At 39.8% G+C, this 23031-nt stretch overlaps 1 protein-coding gene across 15 annotated transcripts in view; it reads left to right on the forward strand.

Moving 5' to 3' along the window:
- PLCB4 (phospholipase C beta 4) overlaps positions 1-23031 on the forward strand; it is a 486557-nt gene that overhangs the window by 408801 nt on the left and 54725 nt on the right. For all 15 annotated transcript variants that reach the window (XM_021077453.1, XM_021077463.1, XM_021077457.1 and 12 more), the window contains 3 exons: positions 7424-7526; positions 9750-9914; positions 12620-12824. In XM_021077453.1, coding sequence (XP_020933112.1) covers positions 7424-7526; positions 9750-9914; positions 12620-12824 — 473 coding nt within the window. The remainder of the gene's footprint in view (positions 1-7423; positions 7527-9749; positions 9915-12619; positions 12825-23031) is intronic.

Here is a 23031-nt window from a genome sequence, read left to right on the forward strand (position 1 = left end):
CACAGTAAAGTCAATCTATTGACCCTGGGTTGTGGTGCAGGGAAGTGCAGCATTTATTGTAAGGCACTGTACAAGGAGAATGGGTAGCTTGTGCTCTAAAACCCTGAACTCTGCAAAGGATTTCAGTAAAGTATTTTTAAAGGCCAGGTAGGGGAGGGGTGTCCCAGGGTCTGTGATCAGCTTGTGTGCCATTCTCTGATTGGTTGATCATGAGGTAACAGAGTGACCTCACAGAGATAAACTCAATCCTCAGGTGCCAGTAGGTCTGGGAGCTACTACTTGTGGTCATCACGTAGTTAATTTCTTCCACTTGGTGGCAGTTTTAGTATCTGAACAGACTTGTCGGGAAGGCCAGGGGATGGTGGGGAGGGAATGGGATGGACTGGGAGTTTGGGGTTAGTAGATACAAACTATTACATTTCGAATAGATAAGCAGTGAGGTCCTACTGTACAGCACAGGGGACTATCCTGGGATAGGAATGATGGAAAGCTATATTTTAAAAACAATATATAGGAGTTCCCGTCATGGCACAGTGGAAACGAATCTGACTAGGGACCATGAGGTTGTGGGTTCAATTCCTGGCCTTGCTCAGTGGGTTGAGGATCCCGTGTTGCTGCGAGCTGTAGTATAGGTTGCAGACATGGCTCGGATCTGGCATTGGCTGTGGCTGTGGCGTAGGCTGGCAGCTATAGCTCTGATCAGACCCCTAGCCTGGAAACCTTGATATGCCGTGGATGTGGCCCTAAAAAGACAAAAGACAAAAAAAAAAGAATATATGTATATATATATCATATATATATTACTATATATATCATAATATATTACTATATATCATATATATTATGATATACGATTACTATATATCATATATATTATTATGTGATAATTTTACATTATATATATTTAAATAAGACTGAGTCACTTTGGCACAATATTGTAAATCAACTATATACTTTACAAAAAAGACTCGTTTTCAAAGATAGAAAAATGAAAGACACTTCTATAATTCCTAATGAAACAAAATAGAGCAGATTAATTTCTCAAGTCTTTTCAGACTGTCACAGAAACTTGGATGGTTGCTTTCAAAATAGTATGATGTCTTATGATTCAATGATGCACATTTCTATAGCTTTGTCAAATTAGAATCATCTTAAAACCCATGGCATCTTTTTTATTTGTTTGTTTTTGTTTTTTAGGGCTGCACACATGGCATATGGATGTTCCCAAGCTAGGGGTCAAATCGGAGGTATGGCTGCCAACCTACACTACAGCCACAGCAATGCTGGATTCAAGCTGCATCTGCTGCCTACATCAAGCTCACGACAACGCTGTATCCTTTTTTATTTTATTTTTTCTTTTTAAATAAAACTTTATTGAAACATACTTGGTTTACAATATTCCAACACCATATTCTTGACCTACTGAGTGAGGCCAGGGATCATACCTGCATCCTCATGGACACTAGTCAGATTTGTTTCCGCTGAGCCACAATGGGAACTCCCATGGCATCATATAGTTATAATCAGCAGCTGTTTTATTTTCTTGCTGGTAAATCAAATGATGGAGCGTTGATGGTATCTTGGGTATGAGGAAATAGGATGAACTTCCTCCTGATGCCGTCCTCTGATTCTGCAGCTCCTGTTCACGTGCTTGGAATGAGTTCATTTCCTGCACTGAAACATACCAGGCAGGACCACCTTAGTTTGTAGGGCCACAGGGCTGTGTTCACAAGTCATTAAGAATGTAAAGACAGGAGTTCCCTGGTGGCTCAGCAGGTTAAGGATCCAGCATTGTCACTGCTGTGGCACAGATTCGATCCTTGACCCAGGAACTTGCATATCCCAAGTGGGAAAAAATAAAAGATCAGTGTCATCCTCGGAGTGTCTTTATTGATGATTACCTCCAAGTGGAATGTGAGTTTATTTTTTTAACGCTTTTTGTTCAGACTTAGAAGCTGGCAAAGATTGGCAACTCTGTCAGAACTAAAAAAACATGACTTTAAACTTTCCTTTAAGGAAAAATATCATGCCACAGAATTCCTTCTTGGTTGTAGTTTATTTTTTTTTTTAATTTTCATTTATTTATTTATTTGTTCTTTTGCTTTTTAGGGCTGCACCCGCAGCGTATGGAAGTTCCCAGGCTAGGGGTCGAATCAGAGCTGCAGCTGCCGGCCTATGCCACAGTCATAGCAACACCAGATCCGAGCTTCATCTGTGACCTACACCACGGTGCACGGCAACACCAGATCCTTAACCCACTAAGCAGGGCCAGGGATTGAACCCACATCCTCATGGATAGTAGTAAGGTTCATAACCCAGTGAACCACAACGGGAACTCCAATTTTATTTTAAAAGATAGTAATGGAGTTCCCGTCGTGGCGCAGTGGTTAACGAATCCGACTAGGAACCATGAGGTTGCGGGTTCGGTCCCTGCCCTTGCTCAGTGGGTTAATGATCCGACGTTGCCGTGAGCTGTGGTGTAGGTCGCAGACGCGGCTTGGATCCCGCGTTGCTGTGGCTCTGGCGTAGGCCGGTGGCTGCAGCTCCGATTCAACCCCTAGCCTGGGAACCTCCATATGCCGCGGGAGCGGCCCAAGAAATAGCAACAACAACAACAACAACAACAACAAAAGACAAAAAGACAAAAGACAAAAAAATAAAATAAAATAAAAATAAAAGATAGTAATAAGTTTGATATCATATAGAGGTGAAATTAGTAAAAGTTATACTCCTAAGGAATATGAAAGTTTTGCTTCTCAAATTTTGACTATTTTACATCTAAAAGCAAACCTAAAATTTTGAGGAAAGTACTTTTGTCTGCCTTTATATATTGCTCATATCAGTGTGGAATTTTCCTGTCTGCAGTTAGAGTTATTTCTAACAACAACAAAAATTTCTAAATTTTTTTGAACACTTTTTTTAGAGAGATGAAGTTCTTTGGTCCAAGTTTCATGAAAGTTATGGGATTCAGCCGAGGTGTGTTTCTGTGACAACATGCAGTGGGGATAAGGGGCAGACATGGTTGGAGATCAATTTCAAACCATTTTAATCACCTCAAAAAAGAAAACCATACCCTTTAGCTGCCCCCATCCTAGCCTTAAGCATCCGCTAACCTACATGTTGTTACTATATTTTTGCCTACTCTGTGCATTTCATGTAAAAAGATTCATATAATGTGTGACCTTTTTATGACTGTCTTCTTTCATTCTACATGTTTTCAAGGTTCACGTATGTTGTATCATGTATCAGTACTTCCTTTTTATTGCTGAATAATTTTCCATTGTATGGATATTTCTCTTCTTAAATATCCATTCGTCTTTCAGTGGATGGTTTTTGGATGGCTTTTGTCTTTTGGTTATTATGCATAATGGACATTCATGGACAAGTCTTCACTTTTCTTGGGTCTACACCTCATGTTGCCTAAAACTTGGCCTCTGTCTACCAGTGCTGAATAGAAATGTGGAGACCGTTTTGGGTGAAGGAGAAAAAGATAGCTTTTATTGCTTTGCTAGGGAAAAGAGGCCACAGCAGACTAATGTCTTAAAGACTGTACCCTTTCATTGGGAAGAATTGTGGGGAGTTTTATAGTAAAAAGGAGAAAAACAGTTTTCAGGTAGGAATCAGGATTGGGACAAATATGCATTCTTCTTAGGGGGACTCTTATCATCACAGCTGGCGTAGGAGGTCTCGGCACAATCATGGTGGTCTTCTGGGTTGCTGCCTAGAACAAAGGAATTCACAGAAAAAGGGCATGTTGATCAGAGATTAGGACAGGCTAGGAAAGTTCCTGAAATACATCATATGCTAATAATCTTTAACCCACAGGCAGTTGTGCTTAGGGTGTCCAATCTTTTTTTTTTTTTTTTTCTTCTGTCTTTTTGTCTTTTCAGGGTTATACCCGCGGCATATGGAGGTTCCCAGGTTAGGGGTCGAATCGGAGCTACAGCTGCCGGCCTACAAAACAGCCACAGCAACACCAGATCCAAGCCACATCTGCGACCTACACCACAGCTCATGGCAGCACCGGATCCTTAACCCATTGAGCAAGGCCAGGGATCGAACCCCCAACCTCATGGTTCCTAGTTAGATTCAGTTCACAGGAACTCCAGGGTGCCCAGTCTTTACCTTATGGGTGATTGTGTTTAGGGTGCAAATTTAACCAGGGAGAAGCACAGGAAAGGGCTCCAAACTGTTCACGTTTAAAGTATTCATTCCTAAAAGAAGCATAAGGAATATAACTTTTCTCTTTGGTGTATAAGGTCCTTAGTCATTACGTGTACCCCTTGGAGGAAACCAGGATCCTGCCCCAAGTCTGTTCTGCTGTTTCTTGAAAGTTCCTCCCTTGTCTCTGCATCCCCTTCCTTCCCTGATCAGCAACTGTCTGAACCTGCCCCTTGGAACTCAGGGAAGGCCATGGATGCTGAATGAGGCCGATTTCATAAAGACAAGAAATGAGGGACACAGAAAGGCTTTTGTGCCCAGGAGCCCCACAGGGCCCTGCTTGGTTACACTAAGAGTAGAGTTGCTGGCTTATATGGTAACTCTGTGTTTAACTGTTTGAAGAATACCAGACAATTTTCCAAAGTGGCCGCATCATTTTACATTCCCACCATCAATGTCGTATGAGGGCTCCAATTTCTCCACCTCCTCATCCGTACTTGCTATTATTTGACTTCTTTTTATTATAGCTATCCCAGTGTGTGTGTGTGGTGGCAGCTTTTTTTTTTTTCAATTTTATTAAAGTATAGTTGATCTACAATGTTATGTTAATTTCTGCTATACAGCAAAGTAATTCAGCTATACATATACACATACCCATTCCCAGAATATCCCAGTTATCACAGAATATTGAGTAGATTTCCGTGTGCTATACAGCAGGTCCCCATTGACCATCCATTCTATACACCAGAGTGTATATATTACTATCCCAAACTCCCATTCCTTCCCTTCCCCCACCATCCTTCCCCTTTGGTAACCACAGGCTTTTTTTTTTTTTTTTTTTTTTTTAGGGTTGCACCTGCAGCATATGGAGGTTCCCAGGCTAGGGGTCCAAACAGAGCTACAGCTGCCAGCTTACACCACAGCCACAGCAATGAGGGATGCGAGCCACACCTACAACCTACACCACAGTTCACGGCAATGCCAGATCCTTAACCCATTGAGCAAGGCCAGGGATTGAACCTGCAACCTCATGGTTCCTAATAGGATTCATTTCCACTGCGCCACAGTGGAACTCCTTTAGGTTTGTTTTCAAAGTCTGTGAGTATCTTACTGTGGTGCTGGTTTGCTTTTCTCTAATGACTAACGACATTAAGCATCTTTTCAAGTGCTTGCTGGCCATTTATATATCTTATTTGGAGAATTGTCTATTCAGATCATTTGCCTGTTTGTTTTTTTGTTTTTTGGTTTTTGGTTTTTTTTTTTTTTTTTTTTGCTTTTTAGGGCCACACCCACAGCATACAGAAGTTCCCAGGCTAGGGGTCGAATTGGAGCTACAGCTGCTGGCCTGCACCATAGCCATAGCAATGCAGGATCTAAGTTGTGTCTGTGTCCTACATTACAGCTCACAGCAACGCCAAGATCCTTAGTCCACAGAGCAAGGCCAAGGATCGAACCCGAGTCCTCACAGATCCTAGTTGGATTCATTACCGCTGCACCACAATGGGAACTCGGCATTTTTTTAACTGGGTTATTTTTTCTTCATATATTTTAGATACATATATGTGATTTGCAAATATTTTCTCCCACTATGTGATTTGTCTTTTCACTTTCTGGATGTTGTTCTTTGAAGTGCAGAAGTCTTTATGATGAAGTAAAGTGTATGTACTTTTTCCCCTTGTTGCTTGTGCTTCTAGAGATATGGCTAAGAATCCATTGCTAAATCTCAAGTCAAAAAGATTTGTCCCTGTGTTTTCTCCTAAGAGTTTTATAGTTAATAGCTTGTAGATTTAAGCCTTTGATCCATTTTGAGTCAATTTTTGTTTATAATGTGGAAGAGGAGACTAGTTTTGCATGTGGCTCACCAGCTATTTGTTTAAAGATTTTTCTTTTCCCCACTGACTAGTCTTGGCATCCTTGTCAGAAATCGATTGAGTATAGATATGAATTTATTTCTGGACTCCAAATTCTATTTCACTGATTTAATAAGTCTGTTTTTTTGCCAGTACCGTTGCTTTGGTTACTGTTGCTTTGTAGAAAGTTTTGAAATTGAGAAGTATGAGACCTCCAGCTTTGTCTTCTTTAGCAAGATTGTTTTGGGTATTCTTGGTCCTTGAATTTTAGGATCAACCTGTCAATTTCTATAAAGAAATCACCAGGAATTTTGATAGAGATCGTATTGCATCTGTATATCAATTTGGGGAATGGTGCCATCTTAGCAATATTGTCTTCTGATTCATGAATACAAGATATCTTTCAATTTATTCAGATCTTCTTTGATTTTCTTCAGCAGCATTTTGTAGTTTTCATAGTGTATGTACTTATTTTGTTAAGCATATTTGTCAGTATTTTATTCTTTAGGTGCCATTATAAATGGAATTGTTTATTTCATTTTTGAATTGTTCATTGCTTGGTGCCTAGGAATAAAATTGATTTTATCAATTTAGAAGGTATCCTCTAACCTTGCTGAACTCATTCATTAGTTCTATTGGCTTTTTAGTAGATTCTTTAGGATTTTCTGTATAAAAGATTATGTCATCTGTGAATAGAAGTAGTTTTACTTCTTTCCAGTCTCAATACCTTTTATTTCATTTTCTTTTCCTAATTACCCTGGCTAGAACTGGAGAAATAGCAACATCTTTATTTGCACCTCCCTCTAACTGAAATTCTCCATTTACTTTGATTATGAACATTGATAATAATCCATAGTACTGTTAATGGTACCTCTGATTCTGGCACCAATATAAACCACAAATATTTTTATATCTCATTATTTATTATTAGAGAGCTCTCAAAATGTCTTTATGATTATCAGCAATCGTTTTTGTGATTATCACACTTGCCATTAGATCTCATAATTTAATACAATAAAACACAATTAATAAAGAACATCACATATTTTCCATATTTTGGTAACTCTAGCTCATATAGTTTTTCATTGTTATTCTTTGCATTTTATTTTATGCTGTAAAAGTAAGTATCTAAAGAGCTCCATGGTATGGACAAGGTCAAGAGAAGGTGATAGTGTCAGGAAGTTGCAGACGTCCCAGAGCCTGGAATCTAGAGAACATTCCCTCTTCTCTGTTCCTGTTTAGGATTATTCACAGGGCAGGGATATTCTCTTCAATCTTTAGGATCCTCTGCCTAACAGCTTCACTCGTAAGTTAGAAATGGAGGAGAAGAATTATCCAGTGTCTTGAATAATGATTAGCTCAGTCTTTATTAAGGCAACTAATAAACTACGTCTATGCTTTTGTTCCACCAGATACCTTCTCAAGCCAGATTTCATGAGACGGCCCGATCGAACATTTGATCCCTTCTCTGAAACGCCTGTTGATGGGGTTATTGCAGCCACTTGTTCAGTGCAGGTAAGGCTCCTGCTCCTCACAGAATAGTATAAATGGGTATGCAGGTGGTCTTGGAAAAGTCTTAAGAAATGATAATTAAAATATTCCATATCATGTTATAAGATCCCTATGTGGCTCTCAACTTTGTTTTAAAAGTCTTCCTCTTTTTCTTGATATATATATATATATATATTTTTTTTTTTTTTTTTTTGTCTTTTTGCTATTTCTTTGGGCCACTCCCGTGGCATATGGAGATTCCGAGGCTAGGGGTCTTAGCGGAGCTGTAGCCGCTGGCCTATGCCAGGGCCACAGCAACGCGGGATCCGAGCGTCAGCAACCTACACCAAAGCTCACGGCAACGCCAGATCGTTAACCCACTGAGCAGGGGCAGGGATCGAACCCGCAACCTCATGGTTCCTAGTCGGATTCGTTAACCACTGCGCCATGACGGGAACTCCAAGACATATTTTTTAATAGAGAAATTATTAGCTACTTTTAATGAAATACACCAGATCAGGAAATATCTAGCAGAGGATGTGGAACAAAGGGAACTCTTTGGCCATTGATGGTGGGAATGCAAAATGGTGCAACCACTTTGCGAAACCATTTGACGGTTTCTTGGAACACTCAACAGACTCTTACCATAAGATCTAACATTAGCATTTTTTGGTATTTACCCAAATGAATTGAACACTTATACCTATACGAAAACCTACAGAGGGATGTATATAGCAGCTTTATTCATAATTGACAAAATTTTGAAAGCAACCCAGGTATCTTTTCATAGATGAATAATAAATAAACAAACAGTGGTACATCCGGACAATGGAATATTATTTAGCTCTAAGAAGAAATGAGCAATCGAGTCATGAAAAGACATGGATGGAACTAAAACATACGTTACTAAGTGAAAGAAACCAGTCTGAAAAACTGACATACTGTGTGATTCCAACTATATGACATTCTAGAAAAAGACAAAACTATGGAGATGATAAAAGAGACCACAACTTGGAGGGAGGAAGTAACAGGCAGAGCACAAAGGATTTTAGGGCAGTGAAACTATTCTGTATGATGTAATAGTGTATATATCTATATATACATATATAGATTATGTATGTATGTATAGATGTATGTACTGTTATAGTAGGTATGCATCATTATAAGTTCTTCCAAATCTATAGAATGTACAATACCAAGGGTAAAGCCTAAATGCAAACTATGAATTTTGGGTGATAATGAAGTGTCAATTCAACTTCAAGTTCATTGATTATAACAAATACACTATTATGATTGAAATAACCATAGTAGGGGAAGGCGTATATGTGAACTCCGTATTTTCTTCTCAATTTTGCTATAAACCAAAAATTAAGTTTATTAATGAAAAGATAAGGACTATATGATTCCATTAATATAAAATTCTAGAAAATGCAAACTAATGTTGTCAGTGGTTTTGTCTAGACAAAGATGAAAGGGATGGATGATAAAAGGGCACAAAGAAACTTTAGGAGGTGATGGAAATATACATTGTCTTAATCGTAGTGATAGTTTTACAGATGTGCTTGTGTGTCAAAACTGATCTCATTGTACGCTTTAAACGTGAAGTTTATTTTGTGTTGATTATACATCAAAAAAATTTCAAAATTATTAACTATCAGATAATGTGGAAAAAAACTAATAAATGGCTGTAGGCATTTGGAAAGTAAATGAAAAATAGTCTCTCCAGAGCTTTGTTTTCAGAAATTAATACTGGTCTTTATAAAAAATAAATAAAAATAATAGGATTCTATCTGGCAGTTGTCAACATCAGTTTAGCATTGCTTTTCTTTCTGTGTGTCTCTTTTCAAGACTTTAAAAAGAATTCAGGGGAAAAAGTGCCTATGGCATGACAGAATTTTGGAGCTGTGATGAGATCTTAGGATATTTGACTTCATTGCTTCATTTCATGGGTGTAGGTAATTAGGTGAAGATGCTGTGGACACTATTGTTTTGTATCACTTGATTCTTGCATATTTCCCTCTTTCTTTTTCTAGATGATTCTCGAAGGTAGAACCTCTGCCTAGAATAGTTTTTGCACGTAGTGCTTGCTCAATGATGTTTTGCTTTAATAAAGAAGGAAATACATTATTTCCATAGATAATTAAAATTTCTAAAGATGAACAGAGAATGTGTTCCTTACAGATTATTCTTTGCTACTGATGATCACACCGAATTCACTTCTCTCATCCTCTTTCTGTGCTTCTCCAGGTCATATCAGGTCAGTTCTTATCAGATAAGAAAATTGGCACCTATGTGGAAGTGGATATGTATGGGCTGCCCACCGACACTATACGGAAGGAATTCCGAACTCGCATGGTGATGAACAACGGACTCAATCCAGTTTACAATGAAGAATCATTTGTGTTTCGGAAGGTAGGGTATCTTCTATGCGTCAGACTCACCCTGCTAAGTTGGGAGCCATATTTTAGCGTGTAGACCCTGCGTGACACAGGGACAGTCATTCAACCCAAATCTCTTCTTTTCGCCTTCTTCTAAGGCATAAGTTCTGCAGCTACCACGTGGTTGCTGTTTCTGTTTGTCCCTGTCTCCCTTTTGGCTCTTATTCCTCCTTGGAGAAGCCAAGTACCCCACATGGCAGTGCCAAAGTTCCAGGTTTGCAGTCTGCTCAGAGTCTCCTCCATGATGGGACACCATTATACGTGAGGGAGCCCTTCCCTGCCCTGGAAGCACCTGGTAACTTGCACTGTTCCTTTAGTCCAGAAGATGGGTAGGATGTTGCAACAAAGCTAAGACCAATACATGTCCTTAACTGGGTCAGTTGGTAGTGTACTGTTTCTCCACGAAGTGTGGTACCCGTTGCTACCACAGGTTCTGTGTCATGTGCTGTATTGGCTTTCTGGTTTTTTTCCTCCATGTTATGTCTTGATCCTAAGTCCAGCTGGTCATTCTTGGTAAGGATGCAGTTGTTAATCTTGTAACCATTTTCCCAGTTGTTTCTCTTCTGTCAGTGTATACTGAACACCCCATGACTGGCACTGCTGTCTCCAAGAATGCCTGTGTTTCTCTCTCACAGTTGTCCTATTATCCTGACCAAAAGCTTCCTTGCTCCTTCACTAGGTACAGGTCTTCCAAGTGTTTCTGCTCCACTTGTATGGCATACAATACAGATAACCAGCTTTTTATTTAACAAAAATAGTATCAGCCTCAGAATTGGACAACCGTTTTACAGAAACCAGATTATAAAAGATCAGTGTAATTCAACGAAGCAAACCATTTTGAAATGTAGGTTCTCCCTGTTACATAAATGCTGTTGTCCATACAACACTTCCCCATTTTCACCTTCTCTTCTACAATCAGAGTATAGTGTAAATTGCATATACAGCTTGGATATGTCTTTTTTTTCTTCCAAGGTTTTTCAGTTTACGATAGGTAAATTTATCATCAGTATGTCCAGTGTTTGGAGCATAATGAATAATCCCTACACACATTTCTAAAAATTCAGAAAGTTATTTTTGAGGTATAGGGGAATAGCTAACTTGGTTTTTACGTGTAGTAATACCGACCCCATAAACAGGATCCCAGTTTTGGATCCTTCCCTGGTCTTTAGAGGTCACATTGCCTTTCACTGATGCCAAGTGCTTTAACTTTATGTTCTTTCTTGCTGTTACTATTCTTGTTCTGTATGTTTATCTCAAAAGGTAAGCCCGCATTCACCACATGAAGAAGAGTACAATGACTAAAGTCGGCTAATTTCAGCTTGGTTTCTCCTTTTCATCTTCATGAAGTTGGAATTAAATTTTAACCCCTAGGCATAAATAGGCAACCAATTCATTGTCCAGCTTTAGACACAGTGCTCAAATCAGCCAAGATGTCCTAGCTTGCTCATAGCCGATGAAAAGGCATTCCTGATTAAAAACATTGGAGTTTCTTTTACTGTGTTGCCCTTTTATATCTGAATAGGGATTCTGCTGTCTGAGCTCAGACTCCCCCCCTTCTTTTGTGGCTGTCCTGCAGCACATGGAGTTCCCAGGTTAGGGGTTGAATCCGAGTCGCAGTTGTGACCTATGCCACAGCTGTGGCAATGCTGGATCCTTTACCCGCTATGCCTGGCCAGGAATTGAACCTTTGTCCTGGCACTGCAGAGATGCCATCACCAATCCTGTTGTACCACAGTGGAAACTCCCTGGGCTCAGGTCTTATGTCCATTTACTCAGTTTGGGGATGGCAAGAGTAGACGTCTAGGGTATATGTTAATGTTTCTAGCTACCTCATCTTACTCTATTTAATATCCCCAAAATATGTTAAAAACTGGGGAGTGCAAGGTAAAGGGAGAATCCTAATTTATATATAAATTGTCTTTTATACATAAGGCATTTCCTCAAAGATACTTTCCATATTCTTAAAAACATAGCTAGGGGAGTTCCCGCTGTGGCTCAGTGGTAATGAACCCAGCTAGTATCCATGAGGATTCAGGTTCAGTCCCTGGCCTTGCTCAGTGGGTCAGGGATCCAGTGTTGCCATGAGCTGTAGTGTAGGTCACAGATGTGGCTCAGATCCTGTGTTGCTGTGGCTGTGGTATAGGCCGGCAGCTACAGCTCCGATTGGACCCTAGCCCAGGAACCTCCATATGCTATGGGTGCGGCCCTAAAAAGCAAAAAAAAAAAAAAAAAACAGCAAAAAACTAGATGTCAGAAGCAGCTTGGTAGTAGGCAGATCACAGGATTAGAAGCCAGGAGCCCCAATATCCAGGCCCAGCTGTCACTGACCATCCCTGACATAAAGGAAAGTCACTCTATTTCTCAGGGTCTCCTTTTGCTCATTCATTACATGGATGGATGGGGACAGAGGGCGAGGGTTGGATTAGTGAGCTTTTGCATCTGTTCCTTCTAAAATTTTCAGGAAATGATTTCTAGGAAACCTGTTCCAATTACCTTTCTCAATGGCTTGAGCACTGTGGCTTATGTAGTATCCTGTAGGAATGTGAATTGACCATGGGCTTCTTTTCACCATAAAGAAATCCTTAAAAATGGTATGAATACAGTCCAGATTTCTAGAGCTGTAATTTCTTGGGAGCTGCATTCCAAAAATCAGTGCGAAGTACGGTTTCTTGTCGGCAGGTGATCCTCCCTGACCTGGCGGTCTTGAGAATTGCAGTGTATGATGACAACAACAGGCTGATTGGCCAGAGGATTCTGCCCCTGGATGGCCTTCAGGCAGGCTATCGACATATCTCCCTTCGAAATGAGGGAAATAAACCTTTATCACTGCCAACAATTTTCTGCAATATTGTTCTTAAAACATATGTGCCTGATGGATTTGGAGGTAAGTTAAACTTTTAAACAGAATATTTGCGTGTGTGTGTGTGTGTATTTTTCCCCCCTAAATTGCAAAATTATAATGGTTTTAAAAAAGTCTCTTCTTGGAGTTCCCACTGAGGTGCAGTGGCGAAGGATCCAGCATTGCTGAAGCTGTGGCTCGGATTCAGTCCCTGGACTGGGAACTTCATATGCAGGGGTGTTGGAAAAACAAAAACAGAAACAAAAAAAAAAACAGCTATTCCTGCCATGCTGCCAACCCTTGTAGCCTCGAAACCTTGTAGCCTTGAAGCCTAGATTATCATTAAGGTTCTTTTTTATTTAAAAAAAATTTTATTGGAGTATAGTTGACTTACAATGTTGTATTAGTTTCAGGAGTACAGCAAAATGCATCAGTTATACATATACATATATCCCATTATTTTTTCTGATCCTTTCCCCATATAGGTTATGACAGAGTATTGAGTAGATTTCCCCACCATTATTTTATGTTTATCAATTTTCACAAATATTTTGGGAAGAATATATTTACACCATCATCTAGAGGGGGAAAAGACATAAATAATGTAGAACCATAGGTAGCTTGTCAGTTGATTTCACTAAAAGATTTAAGTGGAACTCACCTATCAACATGCCTGTATTTTTTTCCAAATCCACAGGAGAGTTTACTTTCACAAAAAAAAAAAAAAAAAATCCAGTCACCATTCCATACAAGACCACCTTTGGTTATACTAAGTATGGAAAGGAGTCAAAAGTTGGACCAGTTCATAGGCGTTTGCTTAAACCCAAACATATTAACATTTTATAATCCCCAACTTTGCCAAGAACATTAAAAGAAAACAAAGATCCTCTATATTCTCAGAGTGTAGTGAACCATAAGGAAACAGTGCAGCAAAGTATATCAAATTAACAAGGATTCAAGTCCTGACTCTCCACTACTAGCCGAGTGACCTTGGGACAATGACATCACTTGTCAAACTGCTCATTTCATGGCCTGTAGAGAATAGTACTAATTCTGTCTTCCTCATAACATCCTTGTGAAGTTTGTACTCAATATCACATATATAACAAGCTCAAAAGTGTGTGCACACGCACGTGCACATATGGGTGTGTGTGGCTCCAAATCTAATTTTCTGTACTGTACTAGAACACATCAGAGTTTTGTTTGGAGAACTTTGGATTATTGTGCGGTGTGTTTTTAATAACGCAGACTTCTCTGAAGGACAGATTTTCTGCAACTAATACTCAGTATTTAACAACCTGATTGCAGGTTCAAAAAATAAAGTCATCCACGAGGATTTTTTTTTTTTTTTTTTTTGACTGTGCCTGCAGCATGCAAAAATTTCCAGGCCAGGGATCAAATCTACAACACAACAGTGACCTGAGCCACAGCATTGACAATGACAGATCCTTAACCGCAGAGACTACCAGGGAATCCTGGCCATGAGGATTTTTCAGTTTGCAAAATCCAGAGTAAAGATTCCTTTTTCCTTCCCTTTGTTTTTCACTGAAAAAAAAAAGGGTATTAGAAGCTGTAACACAGAGGGACAGATATGAGCATATGGAAGAGGCTATGGGGCTGGGTAAGCAGATCAGAAAAGAGACAGGAGACTGTGTGTTGAGGAATGTGTGTTGGCCATGGAGCATCAGCAAATGGATTAAATCATGTTCCACATACTCGCACTTAGAAAGCAGGTGGGCAGGTGGTACGTAATACCTAATTCATTTTAGAAATACTTGTATAAACAAATATGTTGGGAACATAAAATTCTGCCTCTACTTTTCAAATGAAACTCTCGAAATCATTCCAGGGAAATGGGCTGTTGGAATAAAAAAGAAAAAAATATATAGTTTGTTGAGCTCCCACTTTGTGCCGAGCACTTTACATAAATGAGTCCAGAAATGTGAAATTATTTAGAATGGATGTAAACATATGTAGGTCTGTGCTGATGAAATATCTGTATTTATCATGTAGCGTATTACTAGTGTCAATATTATGTACGTATTGATTCAAATCTCTAAAAATAGTTTTAGAAGTGTCTTCTCTTTGTCATTATAGTATTACTATCAGAGGCATTGGAAATTTCTATATGGTCTTATCCTTGATGGGATTCTGCAGTTGATGACCTAACCTCAGATTTGATGTTCAAAGATGTTTATTCAGAATTCTCTGGTCATTTCTTTTATAGGTGAAGAAACCCAGGGCAGACATTGTGAGGGTTTAGTTAAGGGACTTACCTGAAAATAACAAAACAAGAGTATGAGAGCTTTTGCCAGATCTCTGGTCTTCTTTACAGCCTCTTAATGTACACAATGTGTTCATATCATATTCAGATGTGAACATTTATATGCTGAATAGGCACATTAGGAAATCTCTAGAGTCCCTGTTCCCAAAAACATTGATATTCCTTGTTGATTTTATAGGAAAAAGTGCAAAATGAAACTCTGCACCATTGCATTCTAGCATTTTCTGGGAATAGGAAGAAAGTGGTCGGAGTTCCCATGTGGCTCAGTGGAAATGAATCTGACTAGTTCGTATCCATGAGGATGCAGGTTCGATCCCTGGCCTCCCTAAGTGGGTTGGGGATCTGGCATTGCTCTGAGCTGTGGTGTAGGTTGTACATATGATTCAGATCTGGCGTTTCTGTGGCTGTGGCATAGGCCAGCAGCTACAGGTTTGATTTGACCCCTAGCCTGGGAACCCCCATATGCCACGGGTGCAGCCCTAAAAAGACTCCCCCCCAAAAAAGTGGTCATTATACATCATCAATTTTTATATGGCTAAATAAAGATAATATGAGTTCATTCATTCATTCCACAAATACGTTTAGCTGGTTTTATTCTGTAAAGGACAAAGTAGCTAAAATATGTATCAGAAAAAGATTCTGACAGCACAAAAAATAAAAGAGATATTATCCATAAATCTCCTTTCCAGAGGGAACTCTCTTACCATATTGGTCCTTTTACTTCCAATCTCCATTTCTTCCATTTTATTTTTTCTAACATTGGATCTTATTGTACATACTTATTTGGGTTCATATTTCAGACAGTTAATCTTTTTTTTTTTCACACTATGCAAAGTATTTTCCCACATCATGAAGTATTTTTATTGGCTGCATGGGATTCCATTTCATGTATGCTGTAATTTATTATGTCATTGAAGCACTGAAGTCATTTCTATTTTTTTTTCTTATAAACAATATTGCATCTGAGAACCTTAAATGTAAAGCTTTGGAAATATTTGCATCTGTTTCCTGAAAGTGAATTCTTTGAAGTGGATTTGTTGCATTAAGAGTGCATACAGGAGTTCTCGTCATGGCTCAGCAGAAACGAATCTGACCAGTATCATGAGGATGCAGGTTCGATCCCTGGCCTCTCTTAGCAGGTTAAGAATCCAGCGTTGCTGTGAGCTGTGGTGTAGGTCACAGACATGGCTCAGATATGGCATTGCTGTGGCTGTGGCATAGACCAGTGGCTACTTGGACCCCTAGCCTGGGAACCTCCATATGTTGCAGGTGGGGCCCCAAAAAGACCAAAAAAAAAAAAAAAGAGTGCGTGCATATTTAAAGCTTTAGATACAGCTTGACAAATAACTCATCAGCAGTGTATGAGCTATAACTTTTGTTTTCATTTACTAGTTTAATCAGTAAAAATGGGATATCATTGATAAATTCATTTAAAATATTTTTTCAAAGGAAAAGATGATTTCAACAATTTTTTTTTTTTTTTTTTTTTTTTTTTTGTCTTTTTGCTATTTCTTTGGGCCGCTTCCGCGGCATATGGAGGTTCCCAGGCTAGGGGTCTAATCGGAGCTGTAGCCACCGGCCTACGCCAGAGCCACAGCAACGCAGGATCTGAGCCGCGTCTGCAACCTACACCACAGCTCACGGCAACACCAGATCGTTAACCCACTGAGCAAGCGCAGGGACCGAACCTGCAACTTCATGGTTCCTAGTCGGATTCGTTAACCACTGCGCCACGACGGCAACTCCTGATTTCAACAGTTATTTAGTGAATAGCCTGGGCAAGAGAAGTAAAGTTGAAAAAGTCAAGTACACTAACCATCAAGAATTTTCCAACCTTCTACAGATATGCAAACATATGTGTGTGTATACATAGATGAATGTAACCCATTGTCTAAGTGCCCCAAGGGTTGTAAGATGGAAGGTGTTTGGAGCATTGAACCAAAGACTGATTGACTGATTAGAGTAGGGAGGTTTGGGTGGCTATTTGGGCCTTGAAAGATGAACAGTACATCACAGCAGAGAGGCAGACCAGCTGTCTCCCAGACAGGGAGGCAGCCCAAGCCAAGGCCTTGATGAGGACAGTGCTGTACAACAGAAATTGAAGAAACATTTGTAAATCAACTATACTTTAATTTAAAAAATAAATAAAAATAAAGGTAATGGGACCAAAAAAGGAAAGTCCTGGATTACCAATTCATTCTGAAGAAGCTGAAACACAGGATGTTTAGCATTAAAACTGAAAAGATCTAGTGCATATTTGATGTGTCCTCAAAATCTAGTGTTACTCAGGAAGTTCCTGTCATGGCTCAGCGGTAATAAACCTGACTAGGATCCATGAGGTTATGGGTTCGATCCCTGGCCTCACTCAGTGGGTTAAGGATCCAGCGTTGCCATGAACTGTGGTGTAAGTTGCAGACACAGCTCAGATCTGGCATTACTGTGACTGTGGCATAGGCTGGCTACAGCTCCAATATGACCTCTAGCCTGGGAACTTCAATAGGCTGCAGGTACAGCCCTAAAAAGACAAAAAAAAAAAAAAAAAAAAAAACAAGCAAAACTAGTGTTACTCAGCAAGAACAATGTGCTGTTCCTGTTGAATGGTTTGTCACCCTCAGGAAAATACTCATTTTTTTTTTCAGGTACTGAGTAATGTGGTAAATTATGTATTCTTGGCTTTTAGGTGGGTCCATTTGTCTAAGATCACTCCACGAGTTTATATCCAGCTACTGAAGTAAGACATCTTAGGCCTGACCAAGCTAATTAAGTCCTAGCTTTTATAGCCCACCACTTACCCTGGGAATTATATTTTTAATTAGATTGTTAAATGCAAACAATTTTCTAAAACCATGTCATAATGTCAGACTATGTCATAATGCAGCATTATTTGTATAAAGATTAGAAATAACTTAAATCTATCAATAGGGATTAGTTAAATATGTTGTAACACTCCGTAGAATATTATGCATCCCTTAAAAATAACTTAGCTCTCAGTATTTGAACATAGGAAGATGACAGTGACGTATTGGTGAGTGAAAAGGTAAATTGTGAAATAATCCCATTATTTACCAAAAAAAAAAAAACCCTTCTATCTGTTTACACTTGTACATAAAATGCATGAAAAATTCTAGAAGGCTGCATACCCAAAGTTAATAGTGTAACCATTGTTTGAGAGTAGAGGTGAAGGTTTAGTTGAACTTCCCTACTGCATTGAACAACATCCAGGAACATCACAGAACATGCACTGTCCAATACGGCAGGGCTCTGCTTCTTACTTGTGAATTGTGGTGGTTAGAATGGTATCTTATAACTTCCAATAGCGGATTTACATTTATGAGTCAGACTGAGCACATTTTGTATGTCTTTGGGTCACTTATCTTCCTTTGCCTGAAAAAATACTCTAGTACCCTTTTTTGTTTTGTTTTGTTTTAAAAATTGAGTTGTTCCTCTTTCCCTTGGGTAATTGTTTAAATCAAGGTTTAATTTACTTACCGTTTACTTAAGAATTTCCAAAGTGGTCTCGAATACATTTTGTTTTATTTTTTTAAATTATTATTATTATTATTGTCTTTGGAATTTTAGGGCTGCACCCACAGCATATGGAGATTCCCAGGCTAGGGGTCTAATCGGAGCTGTAGCTACCAGCCTACGCCACAGCCACAGCCACAGCCACAGCAATGCCAGATCTGAGCCACATCTGCAACCTACACCACAGCTCATGGCAACGCCGGATCCTTCACCCATTGAGCAAGGCCAGGGATCAAACCTGCAACCTCATGGTTCCTAGACAGATTCATTTCCACTGCACCACTATGGGAAGTCCTCAAATACATTTTAATGTCTAGATAAAGTTCTATGAACATAATGGTTGAAGATTCAAAGACTATTTTTTCTTGGTCCACTGTTATTTCATTCTACGTAGCAAGTACGTAAGAACCTTGACACAGCCTCCTGGCTTACTGGCTCTCTGACCTTGATAAGTTAATAACGTTATGTTTCATTGTCCTCCTTACAGCTCATGTTATGTTGTATGTCCCTGTAACAGCAGTCCCCACCTCGTAAGTGATGATGAAATAAGCTCTTGGAACAGTACCCAACCACAGCAACCAACCCTAACCCTAACCCTCCATTAATTTTTTTTCCTTTTATTTATTTTCATTGAGCTAAAGAAAAATCCATTGGTTCCGTTTCCTCTTCCCCAACTTTTCCCTTGAATTTGCTGAAGTATATTATTTTTGTCACAAGCAACCCATTATCCTAAGAAAAATCTCTTAATCCTCTGCTATGAAGTTTCAGAATTCTGATGTACTAGTAGTATTACCATGATTATCTTTAAGCATCAGCAACTCTATGTTCTACATGATTTTAAAATATATTTTAAATCTCAGTAATCTCAGTCATATTAGCTGGGTGGCAATAAGGAAAATGTTCCTAAATGGTTTTTACAAGTTAAGGCAGTTCCAAATGTAATGTCTGGGCATTTACAGAAGCTTCTGTTACTTACCTGTTAGGGTTCTGTGTTGTAAAGTTACCATATTATGATGAATCTGTCCTGCTGAGGCAACTAGGTTCTTTTGCAGTTGCTCGTAATAACTTCTACTTTCTTACATGTGATGCTCCTTAGAAGCCTTGAATCTGGGCTGCCGCAGTTTCCCTCCTGACAGATGTCTAGAGCCAGTGTTTTCTCCCGACCCCCTTCCATTCCTGTGAGTTCCCTGTTTTCCTTCCTTGCGCATTCAGGAGGCAGAGGCAGGAAATTCTACTTCTTCTCATTACTGTAATATTACAACATCCAAGACAGAAAAAAGTGAGCAAAGATAGCTGCTAGAGCTTCTGCACTCCTTGTTCAGAATCTTCTCTTCCTGAGCTGCCTAGCTGTAAAGCATCTCTGAGCTGAAGACAGAGATGAAGTCTCTCAGAAACTAAACTTGACTGGGGGAGGAATAAATTAGGAGGTTGGAATTAATGTATACACACTACTGGAGTTCCTGCCGTGGCACATCGGAAATGAATCCGACTAGAAACCATGAGGTTGTGGGTTCGGTCCCTGGCCTCGCTCAGTGGGTTAAAGATACGGTGTTGCCGTGAGCTGTGGTGTAGGTCTCAGACATGGCTCTGGCATAAGCCAGTGGCGACAGCTCCAATTAGACCCCTATCCTGGGAACTTCCATATGCTGCGGGTGCAGCTCTAAAAAGACAAAAAAGACACACACACACACACAAAGTATACACACTACTATATATAAGATAGAGAAGTAACAAGGACCTACTGTATACCACAGGGAAATCTACTCAGTACTCTTGTAATAACCTAGATGGGAAAAGAGTCTGAAAAAGAATGAATATATGTGTATGTATAACTGACTCACTTTGCCGTACACCTGAAACTTACACAACATTGTAAGTCAACTATACTCCAATAAAATTTTGGAAAAAGATCAGTTTGGGGAAAGAGAATAAAAGGCAAAAAATATTGTCGTTAAAAAGAGACATTCATAGTCGAACAGACCGAGAACCACTGAGCTATAGGAAGCAATCAATAAATGACTAAGGAAAATAAAAGAACAAAGAAACTAAACTTGACTATGAAAAATTGGTCAAAGGTCAAATTTGGAAGAAGACTGACTAAGCATGAATCAAGAATCTGCAGTTAAGGAACTCCCTTTTGGCACAGTGGGTTAAGGATCCAGTGTTGTTACTACCATGACTCAGGTTGCTGCTATGGCACAGGTTCAATCCCTGGCCCAGAAACTTCCCTGTGCCACAAGTGTGGTTAAAAAAAAAAAAAAAAATGAAGAAGCCTCAGTTGGATTTTTGCGATATTCTCTTTCTACTAAACATAGAGTAAAACAGACTTTCTCTTACTTTCACGCATACACAAGGTAACAGCACTAAGTCAGGTGCTAAGGTGCATTTTCCTTTGTCAAATCCAGTGGGACTCAGAGTGCTGGGTGATCTGTGATGCTTTTTTTAAATTTACTCTTTATTAGAGTACAGTTGATTTACGATGTTGAGTCAAATTTCTGCTCTACAGCATGGCGGGTGACCCAGTCATACACATATATACATTCTTTTTCTTATGTCACATTTGCTGCTTTGTCTGCAGATGCAAATGCCACTGACAATGGCACCTACCATCACAGCAGCATTGTCACAGTAAGCCACTGCTGTTGATGATGGGAAACAGTCCCAAAGCTGGTGACGATTAAACAAGGGTCAGTATTTCTCCTTTTCCACCTGCTTTTGCTTTGATGGGTTTCATCATCTTTATTTCTTTTATTGTTACTGAGTGGTTTGGAGGAGAACAAATAAGAGTCGATGCTATGCTTCCCAGAGTTCATTCAGCACCAGTATGACTTGTCTCATTCCAGGCTGTATCTCCTGAGCCTCTCAGCTCTCGTTCCTTAAGCAGTGCTATAGATTTTCTCTCCACTTCTGCAGCTAGGCTATTTTATGTCAGCAAAGATGAAGTGGCTCTTTGTTTATTTGCCTGGTTCCCCTTTCAACCCCTTTACGATGAAAGATACAACCTAGCAGGAAAGGGATGTTTCTCGTTCATTCTTCCCAGAGTTGCTTTCTTTTTTTTTTTTTGTCTTTTGTCTTCTGTCTTTTTGTTGTTGTTGTTGTTGCTATTTCTTGGGCTGCTCCCGCGGCATATGGAGGTTCCCAGGCTAGGGGTTGAATCGGAGCTGTAGCCACCGGCCTACGCCAGAGCCACAGCAACGCGGGATCCGAGCCGCGTCTGCAACCTACACCACAGCTCACGGCAACGCCGGACCGTTAACCCACTGAGCAAGGGCAGGGATCAAACCCGCAACCTCATGGTTCCTAGTCAGATTCGTTAACCACTGCGCCACGACGGGAACTCCCCAGAGTTGCTTTCTAACCCCTTTGCGAAGACAGTTGGATGTTTCTTACATAAGATGGTTCCAGAGGAGGAATATCCATTATTAAGAGGCCATTTGTGAGATATGATACAATATGAAGATATCCATTTTGTCCTCTCCTTCATGGATGCTAAAATGCCTTATTCTTTCTGCCAAACATTTGTTGAAGAACCAATTCCCATAGCAGTGATAGCCATTTTATGACTTCTGAGCTACAGAAAATAGTATTAAGAACGCCAAGAAGAATAGTTCTGGTGAGAAGGGGGCAGGATGGATTATGGTGAAATACATTGAGAATTGCTAGGCTAAGTGAATTTAAACACATTTTTGCATAGGTCCTTGAAATACACTGAGAATGTCTGAGAAGAGGGGAGACATGAGCATTTCCTGATCATACTTGACCCCAGGATCTATTGTCCATTGGGCCTACCATATCTTTTAGCATTCCTGGAAATGCAGTTTGGGAAATGCTCAATCATTTGGTAGGAGGTAAAAGAGCTAATCTAAAATCAGAGGAATAGGATTTGTTCATCTTTATTAACATCCCTTTGCAGCCAATGGGAAACATGTACTTTTCTGCTCTTTACCTCTTGATGAGATAGAAACAGTAGACTGGGAAACGGGAGGGAACTGGGGCCAGGGGGCCAGGAATGGGTACATGGGGTGGAGGGCGGAGTGGGTTTCCTGTGCCGTGGTTAGTGCTCACCACTGAGGCACCCAAGTGCCTTAAATAGCAGTGGTTAAACAAACAAGCAAACAAACAAAATCCAGAGTTCACCTAAAAAGTCAGTAAGTATCTGGAAATCTGTACCTAGGAACCGTTATCTACATTGCAGTTCTTGGGGATAACTAAATTGATGCTTTCAACTTTATATGGAAGTGAAGATGGGTGGGCGGGAGGGAGGGGGGACAAAGACAGAATATACGTGGAAACTCCTCACCAGGAGACCAGCCTTTTGGAAGTGGTCCTAAACCCCTCAATAGCTGGAATTTTTTAAAAATATGCAATTAAGTACGACTTCCATTAATTCCAGAAGAACAAAGGAAATGGAAAAGACTTGGGGTTACAAGGGGGGAGTGGGGA

This window comes from Sus scrofa, chromosome 17, assembly GCF_000003025.6.
Source record: "Sus scrofa isolate TJ Tabasco breed Duroc chromosome 17, Sscrofa11.1, whole genome shotgun sequence".
In the NCBI taxonomy this organism is placed as follows: domain Eukaryota; kingdom Metazoa; phylum Chordata; class Mammalia; order Artiodactyla; family Suidae; genus Sus; species Sus scrofa.